This window comes from Oncorhynchus clarkii, unplaced genomic scaffold (genome assembly GCF_045791955.1).
Source record: "Oncorhynchus clarkii lewisi isolate Uvic-CL-2024 unplaced genomic scaffold, UVic_Ocla_1.0 unplaced_contig_10515_pilon_pilon, whole genome shotgun sequence".
Taxonomy (NCBI): domain Eukaryota; kingdom Metazoa; phylum Chordata; class Actinopteri; order Salmoniformes; family Salmonidae; genus Oncorhynchus; species Oncorhynchus clarkii.
This window is the reverse complement of record NW_027258086.1, coordinates 75,621-96,903: the sequence shown is the minus strand read 5'-3', so window position 1 is coordinate 96,903 and position 21,283 is coordinate 75,621. Positions and strand designations below refer to the sequence as shown.

The 21,283-nt window shown below is 48.0% G+C and overlaps 1 protein-coding gene across 1 annotated transcript in view; it reads right to left on the bottom strand.

Annotated features, from left to right (window-relative positions):
• Positions 1-207: 207 nt before the first annotated feature.
• LOC139395250 (transmembrane protein 65-like) overlaps positions 208-21,283 on the bottom strand; it is a 78,991-nt gene continuing 57,915 nt past the window's right edge. The window contains exons 7-8 of the mRNA XM_071142900.1: positions 4,641-4,746; positions 208-609 (exon numbers count right to left, since the gene is read on the bottom strand). Coding sequence (XP_070999001.1) covers positions 457-609; positions 4,641-4,746 — 259 coding nt within the window. The 3' untranslated portion in view covers positions 208-456. The remainder of the gene's footprint in view (positions 610-4,640; positions 4,747-21,283) is intronic.

Sequence of the window (21,283 nt, the reverse complement as noted above, 5' to 3'; positions counted from 1 at the left end):
ACACAGCATGTTGATTACTTACACCAGATGTTGCAGGAATATCCCCCCCCCTGTTGAGAGATATTAAAGTTCAATTGAACTGAATTGAGTGTAGTCCACCAGAAATCCATCCTGACCACCTCTAACTGATTTACACCAAACTTAAAAAAAGGAAAAGTTGCACCAAACTCAAAAAACAAAACAAAACCCCCCCCCCAACCCAAAGAAGCAGCAGGAAACGTGGTTGGAAGACTTGGTCCACTTGTATTTATCATCGTTGTTGTTTTTCCTCATACTGCTTTCTGAACGTTGCAGTAGGACCTATTTAAGACATTGACATCAACAATTGACATCAGTAGTCACGCTTGATTGAGGTTATTCATTATGCAGTAGTTAGGTTGTGAAGTAGCAGGTAGTCCAACGATAAGTTCTCTCTCTCTCTCTTCCCGAGAAGGTGAGTCTTTCTGTCAAGTTGTCTCAATTGCTGCTGCTGCTGCTGCCAGTGGAGATGGAGGTTAGTGATCCATCTTTACCCTCCCTTTCCGCTGCTTTCTTCTTCGTCTCATCTTTGAAGAAGAGTAGCGGGAACATCCCTAAGATGCAGCCGATGGCAACGCCGATGGCTTTACCCTGAAGACAAAACGAAACAAGAAACAACGTTCCATTACTACTCTGATGCCTAGTAATAATACTAATACTAATACTAACACCAATACTAATACTAATACTAACACCAATACTAATACTAATACTAACACCAATACTAATACTAATACTAACACCAATACTAATACTAACACTAATACTAACGCTGACACTAATACTAATGCTAACACTAACACTAATACTAACACTAATACTGACACCAACACTAATACTAACACTAATACCGATACTAACACCAATACTAATACTAATACTAATACTAACACTGATACTAATACTAACACTAATACTGATACTAATACTAACACTAACACAAACACTAACACTAATACTAACACTAATACTAACACTAATCCTAACACTAGTATTGATACTAATACTAACACTAACACTAACACTAATACTAATACTAACACTAATACTGATACTAATACTAACACTAACACTAATACTAACACTAATACTAACACTAATCCTAACACTAGTATTGATACTAATACTAACACTAACACTAATACTAATACTAACACCAATACTAATACTAATACTAACACTAATACTGATATGAACACTAATACTAACACTAATACTGATACTAACACTGATACTAACACCAATACTAATACTAACACTAATACTAACACTAATAATAACACTGGTACTAACACTAATACTAACACCAATACTAACACTAACACTAACGCCAATACTAACACTAACACTAATACTAACACTAACACTAATACTAACACTAATACTAACACTAATACTAATACTAATACTAACACTAATACTAACACCAATACTAATACTAATACTACCGCCAATACTAATACTAACACCAATACTAATACTAACACTAACACCAATACTAATACTAATACTAACACCAATACTAATAGTAACACCAATACTAATACTAATACTAACACCAATACTAATACTAATACTAACACCAATACTAATACTAACACCAATACTAATACTAACACTAATACTAACACTGACACGAATACTAATACTAACACTAATACTAATACCAACACTAATACTAACACCAACACTAATACTAACACTAATACCGATACTAACACCAATACTAATACTAATACTAATACTAACACTAATACTAATACTAACACTAATACTAACACTAATACTGATACTAATACTAACACTAACACTAATACTAATAATAACACTAATCCTAACACTAATACTGATACTAACACTGATACTAACACCACTACTAATACTAACACTGATACTAACACTAATACTAACACCAATAATAATACTAACACTAACGCCAATACTAACACTAACACCAATACTAATACTAACACTAACGCCAATACTAACACTAACACCAATACTAATACTAATACTAACACTAACACTAATACTAACACTAATACTGATACTAATACTAACACTAACACTAATACTAATAATAACACTAATCCTAACACTAATACTGATACTAACACTGATACTAACACCACTACTAATACTAACACTAATACTAACACCGATACTAACACTAATACTAACACCAATAATAATACTAACACTAACGCCAATACTAACACTAACACCAATACTAACACTAATACTAACACTAATACTAATACTAACACTAATACTAATACTAACACCGATACTAATACTAATACTAACACCAATACTAATACTACTACTAGCACCAATACTAATACTAACACTAACACCAATACTAATACTAACACCAATACTAATACTAATACTAACACCGATACTAATACTAACACTAATACTAACACTGACACGAATACTAATGCTAACACTAACACTAATACCAACACTAATACTAACACCAACACTAATACTAACACTAATACCGATACTAACACCAATACTAATACTAATACTAATACTAACACTAATACTAACACTAATACTGATACTAATACTAGCGCTAACACTGACACTAATACTAATACTAACACTAATCCTAACACTAATACTGATACTAATACTAACACTAATACTAATACTAATACTAACACTAATACTGATACCAACACTAACACTAATACTAACACTAATACCGATACTAACACCAATACTAATACTAATACTAACACTAACACTAATACTGATATGAACACTAATACTAACACTAATACTGGTACTAACACTGATACTAACACCAATACTAATACTAACACTAACACTAATACTAACACTAACACTAATACTAACACTAACACTAACGCCAATACTAACACTAACACTGATACTAACACTAACACTAATACTAACACTAATACTGATACTAACACCAATACTAATACTAACACTGATACTAACACTAACACTAATACTAACACTAACACTAATACTGATATGAACACTAATACTAACACCAATACTAATACTAACACCAATACTAACACTAATACTAACACTGATACTAACACTAACACTAACACTAACACTAATACTAACACTAATACTAACACCAATACTAATACTAACACTAATACTGATACTAATACTAATACTAACACTAACGCCAATACTAACACTAATACTAACACTAACACTAATACTAACACTAATACTAACACTAACACTAATACTGATATGAACACTGATACTAACACTAACGCCAATACTAATACTAACACTAACACCAATACTAATACTAACACTAACACCAATACTAATACTAACACTAACACTAATACTAATACTAACACTAATACTAATACTAATACTAATACTAACACCAATACTAACACTAACACTATTACTAACACTAATTCCGATACTAACACCAATACTAATACTAATACTAACACTAATACTAATACTAACACTAATACTGATACTAATACTAACACTAACACTAATACTAACACTAATACTAATACTAACACTAATACTGTTACCAATACTAACACTAACACCAATACTAATACTGATACTAACACTAACACTAATACTAACACTAATACCGATACTAACACCAATACTAATACTAATACTAACACTAACACTAATACTGATATGAACACTAATACTAACACTAATACTGATACTAACACTGATACTAACACCACTACTAATACTAACACTAACACTAATACTAACACTGATACTAACACTAATACTAACACCAATAATAATACTAACACTAACACCAATACTAACACTAACACCAATACTAACACAAACGCCAATACTAACACTAATACTAACACTAATACTAACACTAATACTACCACTACCACTAATACTGATACTAACACTAATACTAACACTAATACTACCACTAACACTAATACTGATACTAACACTAATACTAATACTAACACTAATACTAATACTAACACTAATGCTAACACTAACACTAATACTAACACTAATACTGCAGTGCTACCAGTATGTAACCTACACACAACTCTTGGCCAATAAACTCTGTGAAGGAAAGTTTCTTTTTTATTAGCCTGACTGCTGGATTCACATAAAAATACTGTCTTCAGTGAAATGGCTGCACAATCAAAAGCACATTCTGTAGGACATATTCTGTAGGACATATTCTGACTGATTTTGGGCTCTATTCAACCAGATCCACTAAGTAAGCAACACAGAGAGGACTGACAGACAGAGAGAGAGAGAGAGAGAGAGAGAGAGGGGGAGACAGGCAGAGAGAGAGAGAGAGAGAGAGAGAGAGAGGGGGAGACAGAGAGTGAGAGAGAGAGAGAGAGAGAGAGGGAGGGGGAGACAGAGAGTGAGAGAGAGAGAGAGAGAGAGAGAGAGAGCGAGAGAGAGAGAGAGACAGAGACAGAGACAGAGAGACAGGGACAGAGACAGAGAGACAGGGACAGAGACAGGGACAGAGACAGGGACAGAGAGAGAGGGAGACAGAGAGAGAGAGAGACAGGCAGGCAGACAGACAGACAGACAGACAGACAGTATGTCCTCTCAGAGATACGACAGAGACTCACACTGTGGGTGCTAACTCTGGTCTGCCACATGTCAGCCTGTTTGGGGTTCAGATCAGGGCCCACCAACCCACAACGACAGGCCAGGGCTTCCACGTAACCTGCAAGGCTAACACAGGAAAATACCATGGTTACATACCTTAACACACTAGAAAATACCATGATTACATACCTTAACACACTAGAAAATACCATGGTTACATACCTTAACGCACTAGAAAATACCATGGTTACATACCTTAACGCACTAGAAAATACCATGGTTACATACCTTAACGCACTAGAAAATACCATGGTTACGTACCTTAACACACTAGAAAATACCATGGTTACATACCTTAACACACTAGAAAATACCATGGTTACATACCTTAACACACTAGAAAATACCATGGGTACATACCTTAACACACTAGAAAATACCATGGTTACATACCTTAACACACTAGAAAATACCATGGTTACATACCTTAACACACTAGAAAATACCATGGTTACATACCTTAACACACTAGAAAATACCATGGTTACATATCTTAACGCACTAGAAAATACCATGGTTACATACCTTAACACACTAGAAAAAGGTTTGGTTACATACATCAATGTATTATCTCTGTACTATCTCTGTTGACGTAAAACCAGAAGTAATGTGATCAGCTGCACGATTAACTTCTGTGTTCATACTGTACGTGTTAGAAATTGAGAGTTTTTCCGGGGGGAAAAAAACTAAGTCTCTACCCTTGCAAAAGGTAACTCTCAGCCAAACCCCACCCCCCACTTCCGGCCACTTCCGATTTGCGTGGGGACACGCAGCAAACACGAGGCAAAGAAGTTTAAGCACTGTCTTCTCCCAGTTTCTGATACGTCCAAATAACCAGTGATGAACCCCCCCCCCTAACTAACGCTGCTCAGCTCTCACGCATCACATTCAGTCCTGGAAGACTCTCTCTGTCAACACGCAGAATCTGCCCACGGGAGAACCACGTTATAGACAGCTCTCAACACGCAGAATCTGCCCACGGGAGAACCACGTTATCGACAGCTCTCAACACGCAGAATCTGCCCACGGGAGAACCACGTTATCGACAGCTCTCAACACGCAGAATCTGCCCACGGGAGAACCACGTTATCGACAGCTCTCAACACGCAGAATCTGCCCACGGGAGAACCACGTTATAGACAGCTCTCAACACGCAGAATCTGCCCATGGGAGAACCACGTTATCGACAGCTCTCAACACGCAGAATCTGCCCACGGGAGAACCACGTTACAGACAGCTCTCAACACGCAGAATCTGACCACGGGAGAACCACGTTATAGACAGCTCTCAACACGCAGAATCTGCCCACGGGAGAACCACGTTACAGACAGCTCTCAACACGCAGAATCTGCCCACGGGAGAACCACGTTATAGACAGCTCTCAACACGCAGAATCTGCCCACGGGAGAACCACGTTATAGACAGCTCTCAACACGCAGAATCTGCCCACGGGAGAACCACGTTATAGACAGCTCTCAACACGCAGAATCTGCCCACGGGAGAACCACGTTATAGACAGCTCTCAACACGCAGAATCTGCCCATGGGAGAACCACGTTATCGACAGCTCTCAACACGCAGAATCTGCCCACGGGAGAACCACGTTACAGACAGCTCTCAACACGCAGAATCTGACCACGGGAGAACCACGTTATAGACAGCTCTCAACACGCAGAATCTGCCCACGGGAGAACCACGTTACAGACAGCTCTCAACACGCAGAATCTGCCCACGGGAGAACCACGTTATAGACAGCTCTCAACACGCAGAATCTGCCCACGGGAGAACCACGTTATAGACAGCTCTCAACACGCAGATTCTGACCACGGGAGAACCACGTTATAGACAGCTCTCAACACGCAGAATCTGCCCACGGGAGAACCACGTTATAGACAGCTCTCAACACGCAGAATCTGCCCACGGGAGAACCACGTTATAGACAGCTCTCAACACGCAGAATCTGCCCACGGGAGAACCACGTTATAGACAGCTCTCAACACGCAGAATCTGCCCACGGGAGAACCACGTTATAGACAGCTCTCAACACGCAGAATCTGCCCACGGGAGAACCACGTTATAGACAGCTCTCAACACGCAGAATCTGCCCATGGGAGAACCACGTTATCGACAGCTCTCAACACGCAGAATCTGACCACGGGAGAACCACGTTATAGACAGCTCTCAACACGCAGAATCTGCCCACGGGAGAACCACGTTATAGACAGCTCTCAACACGCAGAATCTGCCCACGGGAGAACCACGTTATAGACAGCTCTCAACACGCAGAATCTGCCCACGGGAGAACCACGTTATAGACAGCTCTCAACACGCAGAATCTGCCCACGGGAGAACCACGTTATAGACAGCTCTCAACACGCAGAATCTGCCCACGGGAGAACCACGTTATAGACAGCTCTCAACACGCAGAATCTGCCCACGGGAGAACCACGTTATAGACAGCTCTCAACACGCAGAATCTGCCCACGGGAGAACCACGTTATAGACAGCTCTCAACACGCAGAATCTGCCCACGGGAGAACCACGTTATAGACAGCTCTCAACACGCAGAATCTGCCCACGGGAGAACCACGTTATAGACAGCTCTCAACACGCAGAATCTGCCCACGTGAGAACCACGTTATAGACAGCTCTCAACACGCAGAATCTGCCCACGGGAGAACCACGTTATAGACAGCTCTCAACACGCAGAATCTGCCCACGGGAGAACCACGTTATAGACAGCTCTCAACACGCAGAATCTGCCCACGGGAGAACCACGTTATAGACAGCTCTCAACACGCAGAATCTGCCCACGGGAGAACCACGTTATAGACAGCTCTCAACACGCAGAATCTGCCCACGGGAGAACCACGTTATCGACAGCTCTCAACACGCAGAATCTGCCCACGGGAGAACCACGTTATAGACAGCTCTCAACACGCAGAATCTGCCCATGGGAGAACCACGTTATCGACAGCTCTCAACACGCAGAATCTGCCCACGGGAGAACCACGTTACAGACAGCTCTCAACACGCAGAATCTGACCACGGGAGAACCACGTTATAGACAGCTCTCAACACGCAGAATCTGCCCACGGGAGAACCACGTTATAGACAGCTCTCAACACGCAGAATCTGCCCACGGGAGAACCACGTTATAGACAGCTCTCAACACGCAGAATCTGCCCACGGGAGAACCACGTTACAGACAGCTCTCAACACGCAGAATCTGACCACGGGAGAACCACGTTATAGACAGCTCTCAACACGCAGGATCTGACCACGGGAGAACCACGTTATAGACAGCTCTCAACACGCAGGATCTGACCACGGGAGAACCACGTTATAGACAGCTCTCAACACGCAGAATCTGCCCACGGGAGAACCACGTTATAGACAGCTCTCAACACGCAGAATCTACCCACGGGAGAACCACGTTATAGACAGCTCTCAACACGCAGAATCTGCCCACGGGAGAACCACGTTACAGACAGCTCTCAACACGCAGAATCTGACCACGGGAGAACCACGTTATAGACAGCTCTCAACACGCAGAATCTGCCCACGGGAGAACCACGTTATAGACAGCTCTCAACACGCAGAATCTGCCCACGGGAGAACCACGTTATAGACAGCTCTCAACACGCAGAATCTGCCCACGGGAGAACCACGTTACAGACAGCTCTCAACACGCAGAATCTGACCACGGGAGAACCACGTTATAGACAGCTCTCAACACGCAGGATCTGACCACGGGAGAACCACGTTATAGACAGCTCTCAACACGCAGGATCTGACCACGGGAGAACCACGTTATAGACAGCTCTCAACACGCAGAATCTGCCCACGGGAGAACCACGTTATAGACAGCTCTCAACACGCAGAATCTGCCCACGGGAGAACCACGTTATAGACAGCTCTCAACACGCAGAATCTGCCCACGGGAGAACCACGTTATAGACAGCTCTCAACACGCAGAATCTGCCCACGGGAGAACCACGTTATAGACAGCTCTCAACACGCAGAATCTGCCCACGGGAGAACCACGTTATAGACAGCTCTCAACACGCAGAATCTGCCCACGGGAGAACCACGTTATAGACAGCTCTCAACACGCAGAATCTGCCCACGGGAGAACCACGTTATAGACAGCTCTCAACACGCAGAATCTGCCCACGGGAGAACCACGTTATAGACAGCTCTCAACACGCAGAATCTGCCCACGGGAGAACCACGTTATAGACAGCTCTCAACACGCAGAATCTGCCCACGGGAGAACCACGTTATAGACAGCTCTCAACACGCAGAATCTGCCCACGGGAGAACCACGTTATAGACAGCTCTCAACACGCAGAATCTGCCCACGGGAGAACCACGTTATAGACAGCTCTCAACACGCAGAATCTGCCCACGGGAGAACCACGTTATAGACAGCTCTCAACACGCAGAATCTGACCACGGGAGAACCACGTTATAGACAGCTCTCAACACGCAGAATCTGCCCACGGGAGAACCACGTTATAGACAGCTCTCAACACGCAGAATCTGCCCATGGGAGAACCACGTTATCGACAGCTCTCAACACGCAGAATCTGCCCACGGGAGAACCACGTTATAGACAGCTCTCAACACGCAGAATCTGCCCACGGGAGAACCACGTTATAGACAGCTCTCAACACGCAGAATCTGCCCACGGGAGAACCACGTTATAGACAGCTCTCAACACGCAGAATCTGCCCACGGGAGAACCACGTTATAGACAGCTCTCAACACGCAGAATCTGCCCACGGGAGAACCACGTTATAGACAGCTCTCAACACGCAGAATCTGCCCACGGGAGAACCACGTTATAGACAGCTCTCAACACGCAGAATCTGCCCACGGGAGAACCACGTTATAGACAGCTCTCAACACGCAGAATCTGCCCACGGGAGAACCACGTTATAGACAGCTCTCAACACGCAGAATCTGCCCACGGGAGAACCACGTTATAGACAGCTCTCAACACGCAGAATCTGCCCACGGGAGAACCACGTTATAGACAGCTCTCAACACGCAGAATCTGCCCACGGGAGAACCACGTTATAGACAGCTCTCAACACGCAGAATCTGCCCACGGGAGAACCACGTTATAGACAGCTCTCAACACGCAGAATCTGCCCACGGGAGAACCACGTTATAGACAGCTCTCAACACGCAGAATCTGCCCACGGGAGAACCACGTTATAGACAGCTCTCAACACGCAGAATCTGCCCACGGGAGAACCACGTTATAGACAGCTCTCAACACGCAGAATCTGCCCACGGGAGAACCACGTTATAGACAGCTCTCAACACGCAGAATCTGCCCACGGGAGAACCACGTTATAGACAGCTCTCAACACGCAGAATCTGCCCACGGGAGAACCACGTTATAGACAGCTCTCAACACGCAGAATCTGCCCACGGGAGAACCACATTATAGACAGCTCTCAACACGCAGAATCTGCCCATGGGAGAACCACGTTATAGACAGCTCTCAACACGCAGAATCTGCCCACGGGAGAACCACGTTATAGACAGCTCTCAACACGCAGAATCTGCCCACGGGAGAACCACGTTATAGACAGCTCTCAACACGCAGAATCTGCCCATGGGAGAACCACGTTATAGACAGCTCTCAACACGCAGAATCTGCCCATGGGAGAACCACGTTATAGACAGCTCTCAACACGCAGAATCTGCCCACGGGAGAACCACGTTATCGACAGCTCTCAACACGCAGAATCTGCCCATGGGAGAACCACGTTATCGACAGCTCTCAACACGCAGAATCTGCCCACGGGAGAACCACGTTATCGACAGCTCTCAACACGCAGAATCTGCCCACGGGAGAACCACGTTATAGACAGCTCTCAACACGCAGAATCTGCCCACGGGAGAACCACATTATAGACAGCTCTCAACACGCAGAATCTGCCCACGGGAGAACCACGTTATAGACAGCTCTCAACACGCAGAATCTGTCATGTACTGTCATGTTGTCTTGTCTCTGTCCTTTCCCTTCACCCTGTCTCCCTCTGCTGGTCGTGTTAGGTTACCTTTTCTCCCCCGCTTTCCCCCAGCTGTCCCTTGTCTCCTCTAACTACCCATTCACCTCGTTCCCCACCTGTTCCCTTTTTTCCCTCTGATTAGGTCCCTATATCTCTCTCTGTTTCTGCTCCTGTCCTTGTCGGATTCTTGTTTGTTTGTGTCATTCATGCCTGAACCAGACTGTCGTCATGTTTGCTGTAACCTTGTCCTGTCCTGTCGGAATCTGCCGGTCCATCTGAGCCTACCTATGTTTGGTAATTAAAGAAGCTCTGTTTAAGTTGATTCGCTTTTGGGTCCTCATTCACGCACCGTAACAGAAGAATCCGACCAAGAATGGACCCAGCGACTTCGGATCCTCTCCACTCAGCCGTCGAGATCCAGGGAGCGATGCTAGGCAGACACAAGCAGGAATTGTCTGCTGCTCGACATGCCGTTGAGACCCTGGCCACCCAAGTCTCCAACCTCACAGAACAGGTTCACCATCTCCGCCTCGATCCACCGGCCACTTCCAGGGCTTTCGAATCTCCGGAGCCCAGAATCAATAACCCGCCGTGTTACTCTGGGGAGCCCACTGAATGCCGCTCGTTCCTCACCCAGTGTGATATTGTGTTTTCTCTCCAGCCCAACACTTACTCCAGGAGCACTGCTCGTGTCGCCTACGTCATATCTCTCCTTATTGGACGGGCTCGTGAGTGGGGCACGGCAATCTGGGAGGCAAGGGCTGAGTGTACTAACCAGTATCAAGACTTTAAGGAGGAGATGATACGGGTTTTTGATCGATCTGTTTTTGGGGAGGAGGCTTCCAGGGCCCTGTCTTCCCTATGTCAAGGCAATCGATCCATAACAGACTACTCTATTGAGTTTCGCACTCTTGCTGTCTCCAGTGGCTGGAACGAGCCGGCCTTGCTCGCTCGTCTTCTGGAGGGTTTCCGCGCAGAGGTAAAGGATGAGATTCTCTCCCGGGAGGTTCCTTCCAGCGTGGATTCCTTGATTGAACTCGCTATTCGCATTGAGCGACGGGTTGATCTTCGTCACCGAGCTCGTGGAAAGGAGCTCGCGCTCTCCGTCGCCTCCCTCTCCGCATCACTACCATCTTCCTCTGCCGGCTCGGGTGCTGAGCCCATGCAGCTGGGAGGTATCCGCATCTCGACTGAGGAGAGGGAACGGAGAATCACCAACCGCCTCTGTCTCTATTGCGGTTCCGCTGGTCATTTTGTCACTTCATGTCCAGTAAAAGGCCAGAGCTCGTCAGTAAGCGGAGGGCTACTGGTGAGCGCTACTACTCCTGTCTCTCCTTCAAGATCCTGCACTACCTTGTCGGTCCATCTACGCTGGACCGGTTCGTCAGCTTCCTGCAGTGCCTTAATAGACTCTGGGGCGGAGGGCTGTTTTATGGACGAGACCTGGGCTCGGGAACATGACATTCCTCTCAGACAGTTAAAGGAGCCCACGGCCTTGTTCGCCCTGGATGGTAGTCCTCTCCCCAGGATTCAGCGTGAGACGCTACCTTTAACCCTCACTGTTTCTGGTAATCATAGTGAAACCATTTCTTTTTTAATTTTTCGTTCACCTTTTACACCTGTTGTTTTGGGCCATCCCTGGCTAGTTTGTCATAATCCTTCCATTAATTGGTCTAGTAATTCTATCCTCTCCTGGAACGTCTCTTGTCATGTGAAATGTTTAATGTCTGCTATCCCTCCTGTTTCCTCTGTCTCTTCTTCACAGGAGGAGCCTGGTGATTTGACAGGGGTGCCGGAGGAATATCACGATCTGCGCACGGTGTTCAGTCGGTCCAGGGCCACCTCTCTTCCTCCACACCGGTCGTATGATTGTAGTATTGATCTCCTTCCGGGAACCACCCCCCCCCGGGGTAGACTATACTCTCTGTCGGCTCCCGAACGTAAGGCTCTCGAAGATTATTTGTCTGTAGCTCTTGACGCCGGTACCATAGTCCCCTCCTCCTCTCCCGCCGGAGCGGGGTTTTTTTTTGTCAAGAAGAAGGACGGGTCTCTGCGCCCCTGCATAGATTATCGAGGGCTGAATGACATAACAGTGAAGAATCGTTATCCGCTTCCTCTTATGTCTTCAGCCTTCGAGATCCTGCAGGGAGCCAGGTTTTTCACTAAGTTGGACCTTCGTAACGCTTACCATCTCGTGCGCATCAGGGAGGGGGACGAGTGGAAGACGGCGTTTAACACTCCGTTAGGGCACTTTGAATACCGGGTTCTTCCTTTCGGCCTCGCTAACGCTCCAGCTGTCTTTCAGGCATTAGTCAATGATGTCCTGAGAGACATGCTGAACATCTTTGTTTTCGTTTACCTTGACGATATCCTGATTTTTTCACCGTCACTCCAGATTCATGTTCAGCACGTTCGACGTGTCCTCCAGCGCCTTTTAGAGAATTGTCTTTTTGTGAAGGCTGAGAAGTGCACTTTTCATGCCTCCTCCGTCACATTTCTCGGTTCTGTTATTTCCGCTGAAGGCATTAAGATGGATCCCGCTAAGGTCCAAGCTGTCATTGATTGGCCCGTCCCTAAGTCACGCGTCGAGCTGCAGCGCTTTCTCGGCTTCGCGAACTTCTATCGTCGTTTCATCCGTAATTTCGGTCAGGTGGCAGCTCCTCTCACAGCCCTTACTTCTGTCAAGACGTGCTTTAAGTGGTCCGTTTCCGCCCAGGGAGCTTTTGATCTCCTCAAGAATCGTTTTACATCCGCTCCTATCCTTGTTACACCTGACGTCTCTAGACAGTTCGTTGTCGAGGTTGACGCGTCAGAGGTGGGAGTGGGAGCCATCCTTTCTCAGCGCTCCCTCTCTGACGACAAGGTCCACCCATGCGCGTATTTTTCTCATCGCCTGTCGCCGTCGGAACGTAACTATGATGTGGGTAACCGCGAACTGCTCGCCATCCGGTTAGCCCTAGGCGAATGGCGACAGTGGTTGGAGGGGGCGACCGTTCCTTTTGTCGTTTGGACTGACCATAGGAACCTTGAGTACATCCGTTCTGCCAAACGACTTAATGCGCGTCAGGCGCGTTGGGCGCTGTTTTTCGCTCGTTTCGAGTTCGTGATTTCTTATCGTCCGGGCTCTAAGAACACCAAGCCTGATGCTTTGTCTCGTCTCTTCAGTTCTTCAGTAGCCTCCACTGACCCCGAGGGGATTCTCCCTGAGGGGCGTGTTGTCGGGTTGACTGTCTGGGGAATTGAGAGGCAGGTAAAGCAAGCACTCACTCAAACTCCGTCGCCGCGCGCTTGTCCTAGGAACCTTCTTTTCGTTCCCGTTCCTACTCGTCTGGCCGTTCTTCAGTGGGCTCACTCTGCCAAGTTAGCCGGCCACCCTGGCGTTCGGGGTACGCTTGCTTCCATTCGCCAGCGTTTCTGGTGGCCCACCCGGGAGCATGACACGCGTCGTTTCGTGGCTGCTTGTTCGGTCTGCGCGCAGACTAAGTCCGGTAACTCTCCTCCTGCCGGCCGTCTCAGGCGGCTTCCTATTCCCTCTCGACCATGGTCTCACATCGCCTTAGATTTTGTCACCGGACTGCCTTCGTCAGCGGGGAAGACTGTTATTCTTACGGTTGTCGATAGGTTCTCTAAGGCGGCTCATTTCATTCCCCTTGCTAAGCTTCCTTCTGCTAAAGAGACGGCACAAATCATCATCGAGAATGTTTTCAGAATTCATGGCCTTCCGTCAGACGTCGTTTCGGACAGAGGTCCGCAATTCACGTCTCAATTTTGGAGGGAGTTTTGCCGTTTGATTGGGGCTTCCGTCAGTCTCTCTTCCGGCTTTCACCCCCAGTCTAACGGTCAAGCAGAACGGGCCAATCAGACTATTGGTCGCATCTTACGCAGTCTTTCTTTTCGCAACCCTGCGTCTTGGTCAGAACAGCTCCCCTGGGCAGAATACGCCCACAACTCGCTTCCTTCGTCTGCGACCGGGCTATCTCCTTTTCAGAGTAGCCTCGGGTACCAGCCTCCGTTGTTCTCATCTCAGTTCGCCGAGTCCAGCGTCCCCTCCGCTCAGGCTTTTGTCCAACGTTGCGAGCGCACCTGGAAGAGGGTCAGGTCTGCACTTTGCCGTTATAGGGCGCAGACTGTGAGAGCTGCTAATAAGCGTAGAACTAAGAGCCCTAGATATTGTCGCGGTCAGAGAGTTTGGCTCTCCACTCAGAACCTTCCCCTTAAGACGGCTTCTCGCAAGTTGACCCCGCGGTTCATTGGTCCATTCCGTATCTCTCAGGTCATTAATCCTGTCGCAGTGCGACTTCTTCTTCCGCGATATCTTCGTCGCGTCCACCCGGTCTTCCATGTCTCCTGTGTTAAGCCCGTTCTTCGCGCCCCCGCTCGTCTTCCCCCCCCCCCCCCCCCCATCCTTGTCGAGGGCGCACCTATCTACAGGGTCCGTAAAATCTTGGACATGCGTCCTCGGGGCCGTGGTCATCAGTACCTAGTTGACTGGGAGGGGTACGGTCCTGAGGAGAGGAGTTGGGTTCCCTCTCGGGACGTGCTGGACCGTGCGCTGATTGATGATTTCCTCCGTTGCCGCCAGGTTTCCTCCTCGAGTACGCCAGGAGGCGCTCGGTGAGTGGGGGGGTACTGTCATGTACTGTCATGTTGTCTTGTCTCTGTCCTTTCCCTTCACCCTGTCTCCCTCTGCTGGTCGTGTTAGGTTACCTTTTCTCCCCCGCTTTCCCCCAGCTGTCCCTTGTCTCCTCTAACTACCCATTCACCTCGTTCCCCACCTGTTCCCTTTTTTCCCTCTGATTAGGTCCCTATATCTCTCTCTGTTTCTGCTCCTGTCCTTGTCGGATTCTTGTTTGTTTGTGTCATTCATGCCTGAACCAGACTGTCGTCATGTTTGCTGTAACCTTGTCCTGTCCTGTCGGAATCTGCCGGTCCATCTGAGCCTACCTATGTTTGGTAATTAAAGAAGCTCTGTTTAAGTTGATTCGCTTTTGGGTCCTCATTCACGCACCGTAACAGAATCTGCCCACGGGAGAACCACGTTATAGACAGCTCTCAACACGCAGAATCTGCCCACGGGAGAACCACGTTATAGACAGCTCTCAACACGCAGAATCTGCCCACGGGAGAACCACGTTATAGACAGCTCTCAAACTATGGCCCATATTGGGTCCAATTGTTGTGCTCTTTTTTTAAACACTTTTTACAATTTTTTACCCCTTTTTCTCCCCAATTTCGTGGTATCCAATTGTTTAGTAGCTACTATCTTGTCTCATCGCTACAACTCCTGTACGGGCTCGGGAGAGACGAAGGTTGAAAGTCATGCGTCCTCCGATACACAACCAACCAAGCCGCTGCTTCTTTAACACAGCGCACATCCAACCCGGAAGCCAGCCGCACCAATGTGTCGGAGGAAACACCGTGCACCTGGCAACCTTGGTTAGCGCGCACTGCACCCGGCCCAACACAGGAGTCGCTGGTGCGCGATGAGACAAGAGTCTCTGGTGGCACAGCTGCCGCTCTAGTACAGCACCCTTAACCACTGCGCCACCCGGGAGGCCCTTGTTGTGCTCTTTACTTATTTATTATTCATCTACTTATTCTCTATAGATGAACTTTTCTACTTGACATTATTCTGTACGGTTGAGGAACAGAGGGAGGTAAAGCATTACACTGTCTCTATTACACCTGCTGTAAACTTGACATTATTCTGTATGGATGAGGAACAGAGACAGGTAAAACATTACACTGTCTCTATTACACCTGCTGTAAACTTGACATTATTCTGTATGGATGAGGAACAGAGACAGGTAAAGCATTACACTGTCTCTATTACACCTGCTGTAAACTTGACATTATTCTGTACGGTTGAGGAACAGTGGCAGGTAAAGCATTACACTGTCTCTATTACACCTGCTGTAAACTTGACATTATTCTGTACGGTTGAGGAACAGAGACAGGTAAAGCATTACACTGTCTCTATTACACCTGCTGTAAACTTGACATTATTCTGTATGGATGAGGAACAGTGACAGGTAAAGCATTACACTGTCTCTATTTGTTATGGTGAGTGAATGAGGACCCAAAAGCGAACTAACTTAAACAGAGCTTCTTTAATAACCAAACATAGGTAGGCTCAGATAGACCGGCAGATTCCGACAGGACAGGACAAGGTTACAGCAAACATGACGATAGTCTGGCTCAGGCATGAAACACAACAAACAAGAATCCGACAAGGACAGGAACAGAAACAGAGAGAGATATAGGGACCTAATCAGAGGGAAAAAGGGAACAGGTGGGAAACGGGGTGAATGGGTAGTTAGAGGAGACAAGGAACAGCTGGGGGAAAGCGGGGGAGAAAAGGTAACCTAACAACGACCAGCAGAGGGAGACAGGGTGAAGGGAAAGGACAGAGACAAGACACAACATGACAGTACATGACAGTACCCCCCCACTCACCGAGCGCCTCCTGGCGCACTCGAGGAGGAAACCTGGCGGCAACGGAGGAAATCCTCGATCAGCGCACGGTCCAGCACGTCCCGAGAGGGAACCCAACTCCTCTCCTCAGGACCGTACCCCTCCCAATCTACGAGGTACTGGTGACCACGGCCCCGAGGACGCATGTCCAAAATTCTACGGACCCTGTAGATGGGTGCGCCCTCGACAAGGATGGGGGGGGGGGGGGGGAAGACGAGCGGGGGCGCGAAGGACGGGCTTGATGCAGGAGACATGGAAGACCGGGTGGACGCGACGAAGGTATCGCGGAAGAAGAAGTCGAACTGCGACAGGATTAATGACCCGAGAAATACGGAACGGACCAATGAACCGCGGGGTCAACTTGCGAGAAGCCGTCTTAAGGGGAAGGTTCTGAGTGGAGAGCCAAACTCTCTGACCGCGACAATATCTAGGACTCTTAGTTCTACGCTTATTAGCAGCCCTCACAGTCTGCGTCCTATAACGGCAAAGTGCAGACCTGACCCTCTTCCAGGTGCGCTCGCAACGTTGGACAAAAGCCTGAGCGGAGGGGACGCTGGACTCGGCGAACTGAGATGAGAACAGCGGAGGCTGGTACCCGAGGCTACTCTGAAAAGGAGATAGCCCGGTCGCAGACGAAGGAAGCGAGTTGTGGGCGTATTCTGCCCAGGGGAGCTGTTCTGACCAAGACGCAGGGTTACGAAAAGAAAGACTGCGTAAGATGCGACCAATAGTCTGATTGGCCCATTCTGCTTGACCGTTAGACTGGGGGTGAAAGCCGGAAGAGAGACTGACGGAAGCCCCAATCAAACGGCAAAACTCCCTCCAAAATTGAGACGTGAATTGCGGACCTCTGTCCGAAACGACGTCTGACGGAAGGCCATGAATTCTGAAAACATTCTCGATGATGATTTGTGCCGTCTCTTTAGCAGAAGGAAGCTTAGCAAGGGGAATGAAATGAGCCGCCTTAGAGAACCTATCGACAACCGTAAGAATAACAGTCTTCCCCGCTGACGAAGGCAGTCCGGTGACAAAATCTAAGGCGATGTGAGACCACGGTCGAGAGGGAATAGGAAGCGGCCTGAGACGGCCGGCAGGAGGAGAGTTACCGGACTTAGTCTGCGCGCAGACCGAACAAGCAGCCACGAAACGACGCGTGTCATGCTCCCGGGTGGGCCACCAAAAACGCTGGCGAATGGAAGCAAGCGTACCCCGAACGCCAGGGTGGCCGGCTAACTTGGCAGAGTGAGCCCACTGAAGAACGGCCAGACGAGTAGGAACGGGAACGAAAAGAAGGTTCCTAGGACAAGCGCGCGGCGACGGAGTGTGAGTGAGCGCTTGTTTTACCTGCCTCTCAATTCCCCAGACAGTCAACCCGACAACACGCCCCTCAGGGTCAGTGGAGGCTACTGAAGAACTGAAGAGACGAGACAAAGCATCAGGCTTGGTGTTCTTAGAGCCCGGACGATAAGAAATCACGAACTCGAAACGAGCGAAAAACAGCGCCCAACGCGCCTGACGCGCATTAAGTCGTTTGGCAGAACGGATGTACTCAAGGTTCCTATGGTCAGTCCAAACGACAAAAGGAACGGTCGCCCCCTCCAACCACTGTCGCCATTCGCCTAGGGCTAACCGGATGGCGAGCAGTTCGCGGTTACCCACATCATAGTTACGTTCCGACGGCGACAGGCGATGAGAAAAATACGCGCATGGGTGGACCTTGTCGTCAGAGAGGGAGCGCTGAGAAAGGATGGCTCCCACGCCCACCTCTGACGCGTCAACCTCGACAACGAACTGTCTAGAGACGTCAGGTGTAACAAGGATAGGAGCGGATGTAAAACGATTCTTGAGGAGATCAAAAGCTCCCTGGGCGGAAACGGACCACTTAAAGCACGTCTTGACAGAAGTAAGGGCTGTGAGAGGAGCTGCCACCTGACCGAAATTACGGATGAAACGACGATAGAAGTTCGCGAAGCCGAGAAAGCGCTGCAGCTCGACGCGTGACTTAGGGACGGGCCAATCAATGACAGCTTGGACCTTAGCGGGATCCATCTTAATGCCTTCAGCGGAAATAACAGAACCGAGAAATGTGACGGAGGAGGCATGAAAAGTGCACTTCTCAGCCTTCACAAAAAGACAATTCTCTAAAAGGCGCTGGAGGACACGTCGAACGTGCTGAACATGAATCTGGAGTGACGGTGAAAAAATCAGGATATCGTCAAGGTAAACGAAAACAAAGATGTTCAGCATGTCTCTCAGGACATCATTGACTAATGCCTGAAAGACAGCTGGAGCGTTAGCGAGGCCGAAAGGAAGAACCCGGTATTCAAAGTGCCCTAACGGAGTGTTAAACGCCGTCTTCCACTCGTCCCCCTCCCTGATGCGCACAAGATGGTAAGCGTTACGAAGGTCCAACTTAGTGAAAAACCTGGCTCCCTGCAGGATCTCGAAGGCTGAAGACATAAGAGGAAGCGGATAACGATTCTTCACTGTTATGTCATTCAGCCCTCGATAATCTATGCAGGGGCGCAGAGACCCGTCCTTCTTCTTGACAAAAAAAAACCCCGCTCCGGCGGGAGAGGAGGAGGGGACTATGGTACCGGCGTCAAGAGCTACAGACAAATAATCTTCGAGAGCCTTACGTTCGGGAGCCGACAGAGAGTATAGTCTACCCCGGGGGGGGGGTGGTTCCCGGAAGGAGATCAATACTACAATCATACGACCGGTGTGGAGGAAGAGAGGTGGCCCTGGACCGACTGAACACCGTGCGCAGATCGTGATATTCCTCCGGCACCCCTGTCAAATCACCAGGCTCCTCCTGTGAAGAAGAGACAGAGGAAACAGGAGGGATAGCAGACATTAAACATTTCACATGACAAGAGACGTTCCAGGAGAGGATAGAATTACTAGACCAATTAATGGAAGGATTATGACAAACTAGCCAGGGATGGCCCAAAACAACAGGTGTAAAAGGTGAACGAAAAATTAAAAAAGAAATGGTTTCACTATGATTACCAGAAACAGTGAGGGTTAAAGGTAGCGTCTCACGCTGAATCCTGGGGAGAGGACTACCATCCAGGGCGAACAAGGCCGTGGGCTCCTTTAACTGTCTGAGAGGAATGTCATGTTCCCGAGCCCAGGTCTCGTCCATAAAACAGCCCTCCGCCCCAGAGTCTATTAAGGCACTGCAGGAAGCTGACGAACCGGTCCAGCGTAGATGGACCGACAAGGTAGTGCAGGATCTTGAAGGAGAGACAGGAGTAGTAGCGCTCACCAGTAGCCCTCCGCTTACTGACGAGCTCTGGCCTTTTACTGGACATGAAGTGACAAAATGACCAGCGGAACCGCAATAGAGACAGAGGCGGTTGGTGATTCTCCGTTCCCTCTCCTTAGTCGAGATGCGGATACCTCCCAGCTGCATGGGCTCAGCACCCGAGCCGGCAGAGGAAGATGGTAGTGATGCGGAGAGGGAGGCGACGGAGAGCGCGAGCTCCTTTCCACGAGCTCGGTGACGAAGATCAACCCGTCGCTCAATGCGAATAGCGAGTTCAATCAAGGAATCCACGCTGGAAGGAACCTCCCGGGAGAGAATCTCATCCTTTACCTCTGCGCGGAAACCCTCCAGAAGACGAGCGAGCAAGGCCGGCTCGTTCCAGCCACTGGAGACAGCAAGAGTGCGAAACTCAATAGAGTAGTCTGTTATGGATCGATTGCCTTGACATAGGGAAGACAGGGCCCTGGAAGCCTCCTCCCCAAAAACAGATCGATCAAAAACCCGTATCATCTCCTCCTTAAAGTCTTGATACTGGTTAGTACACTCAGCCCTTGCCTCCCAGATTGCCGTGCCCCACTCACGAGCCCGTCCAATAAGGAGAGATATGACGTAGGCGACACGAGCAGTGCTCCTGGAGTAAGTGTTGGGCTGGAGAGAAAACACAATATCACACTGGGTGAGGAACGAGCGGCATTCAGTGGGCTCCCCAGAGTAACACGGCGGGTTATTGATTCTGGGCTCCGGAGATTCGAAAGCCCTGGAAGTGGCCGGTGGATCGAGGCGGAGATGGTGAACCTGTTCTGTGAGGTTGGAGACTTGGGTGGCCA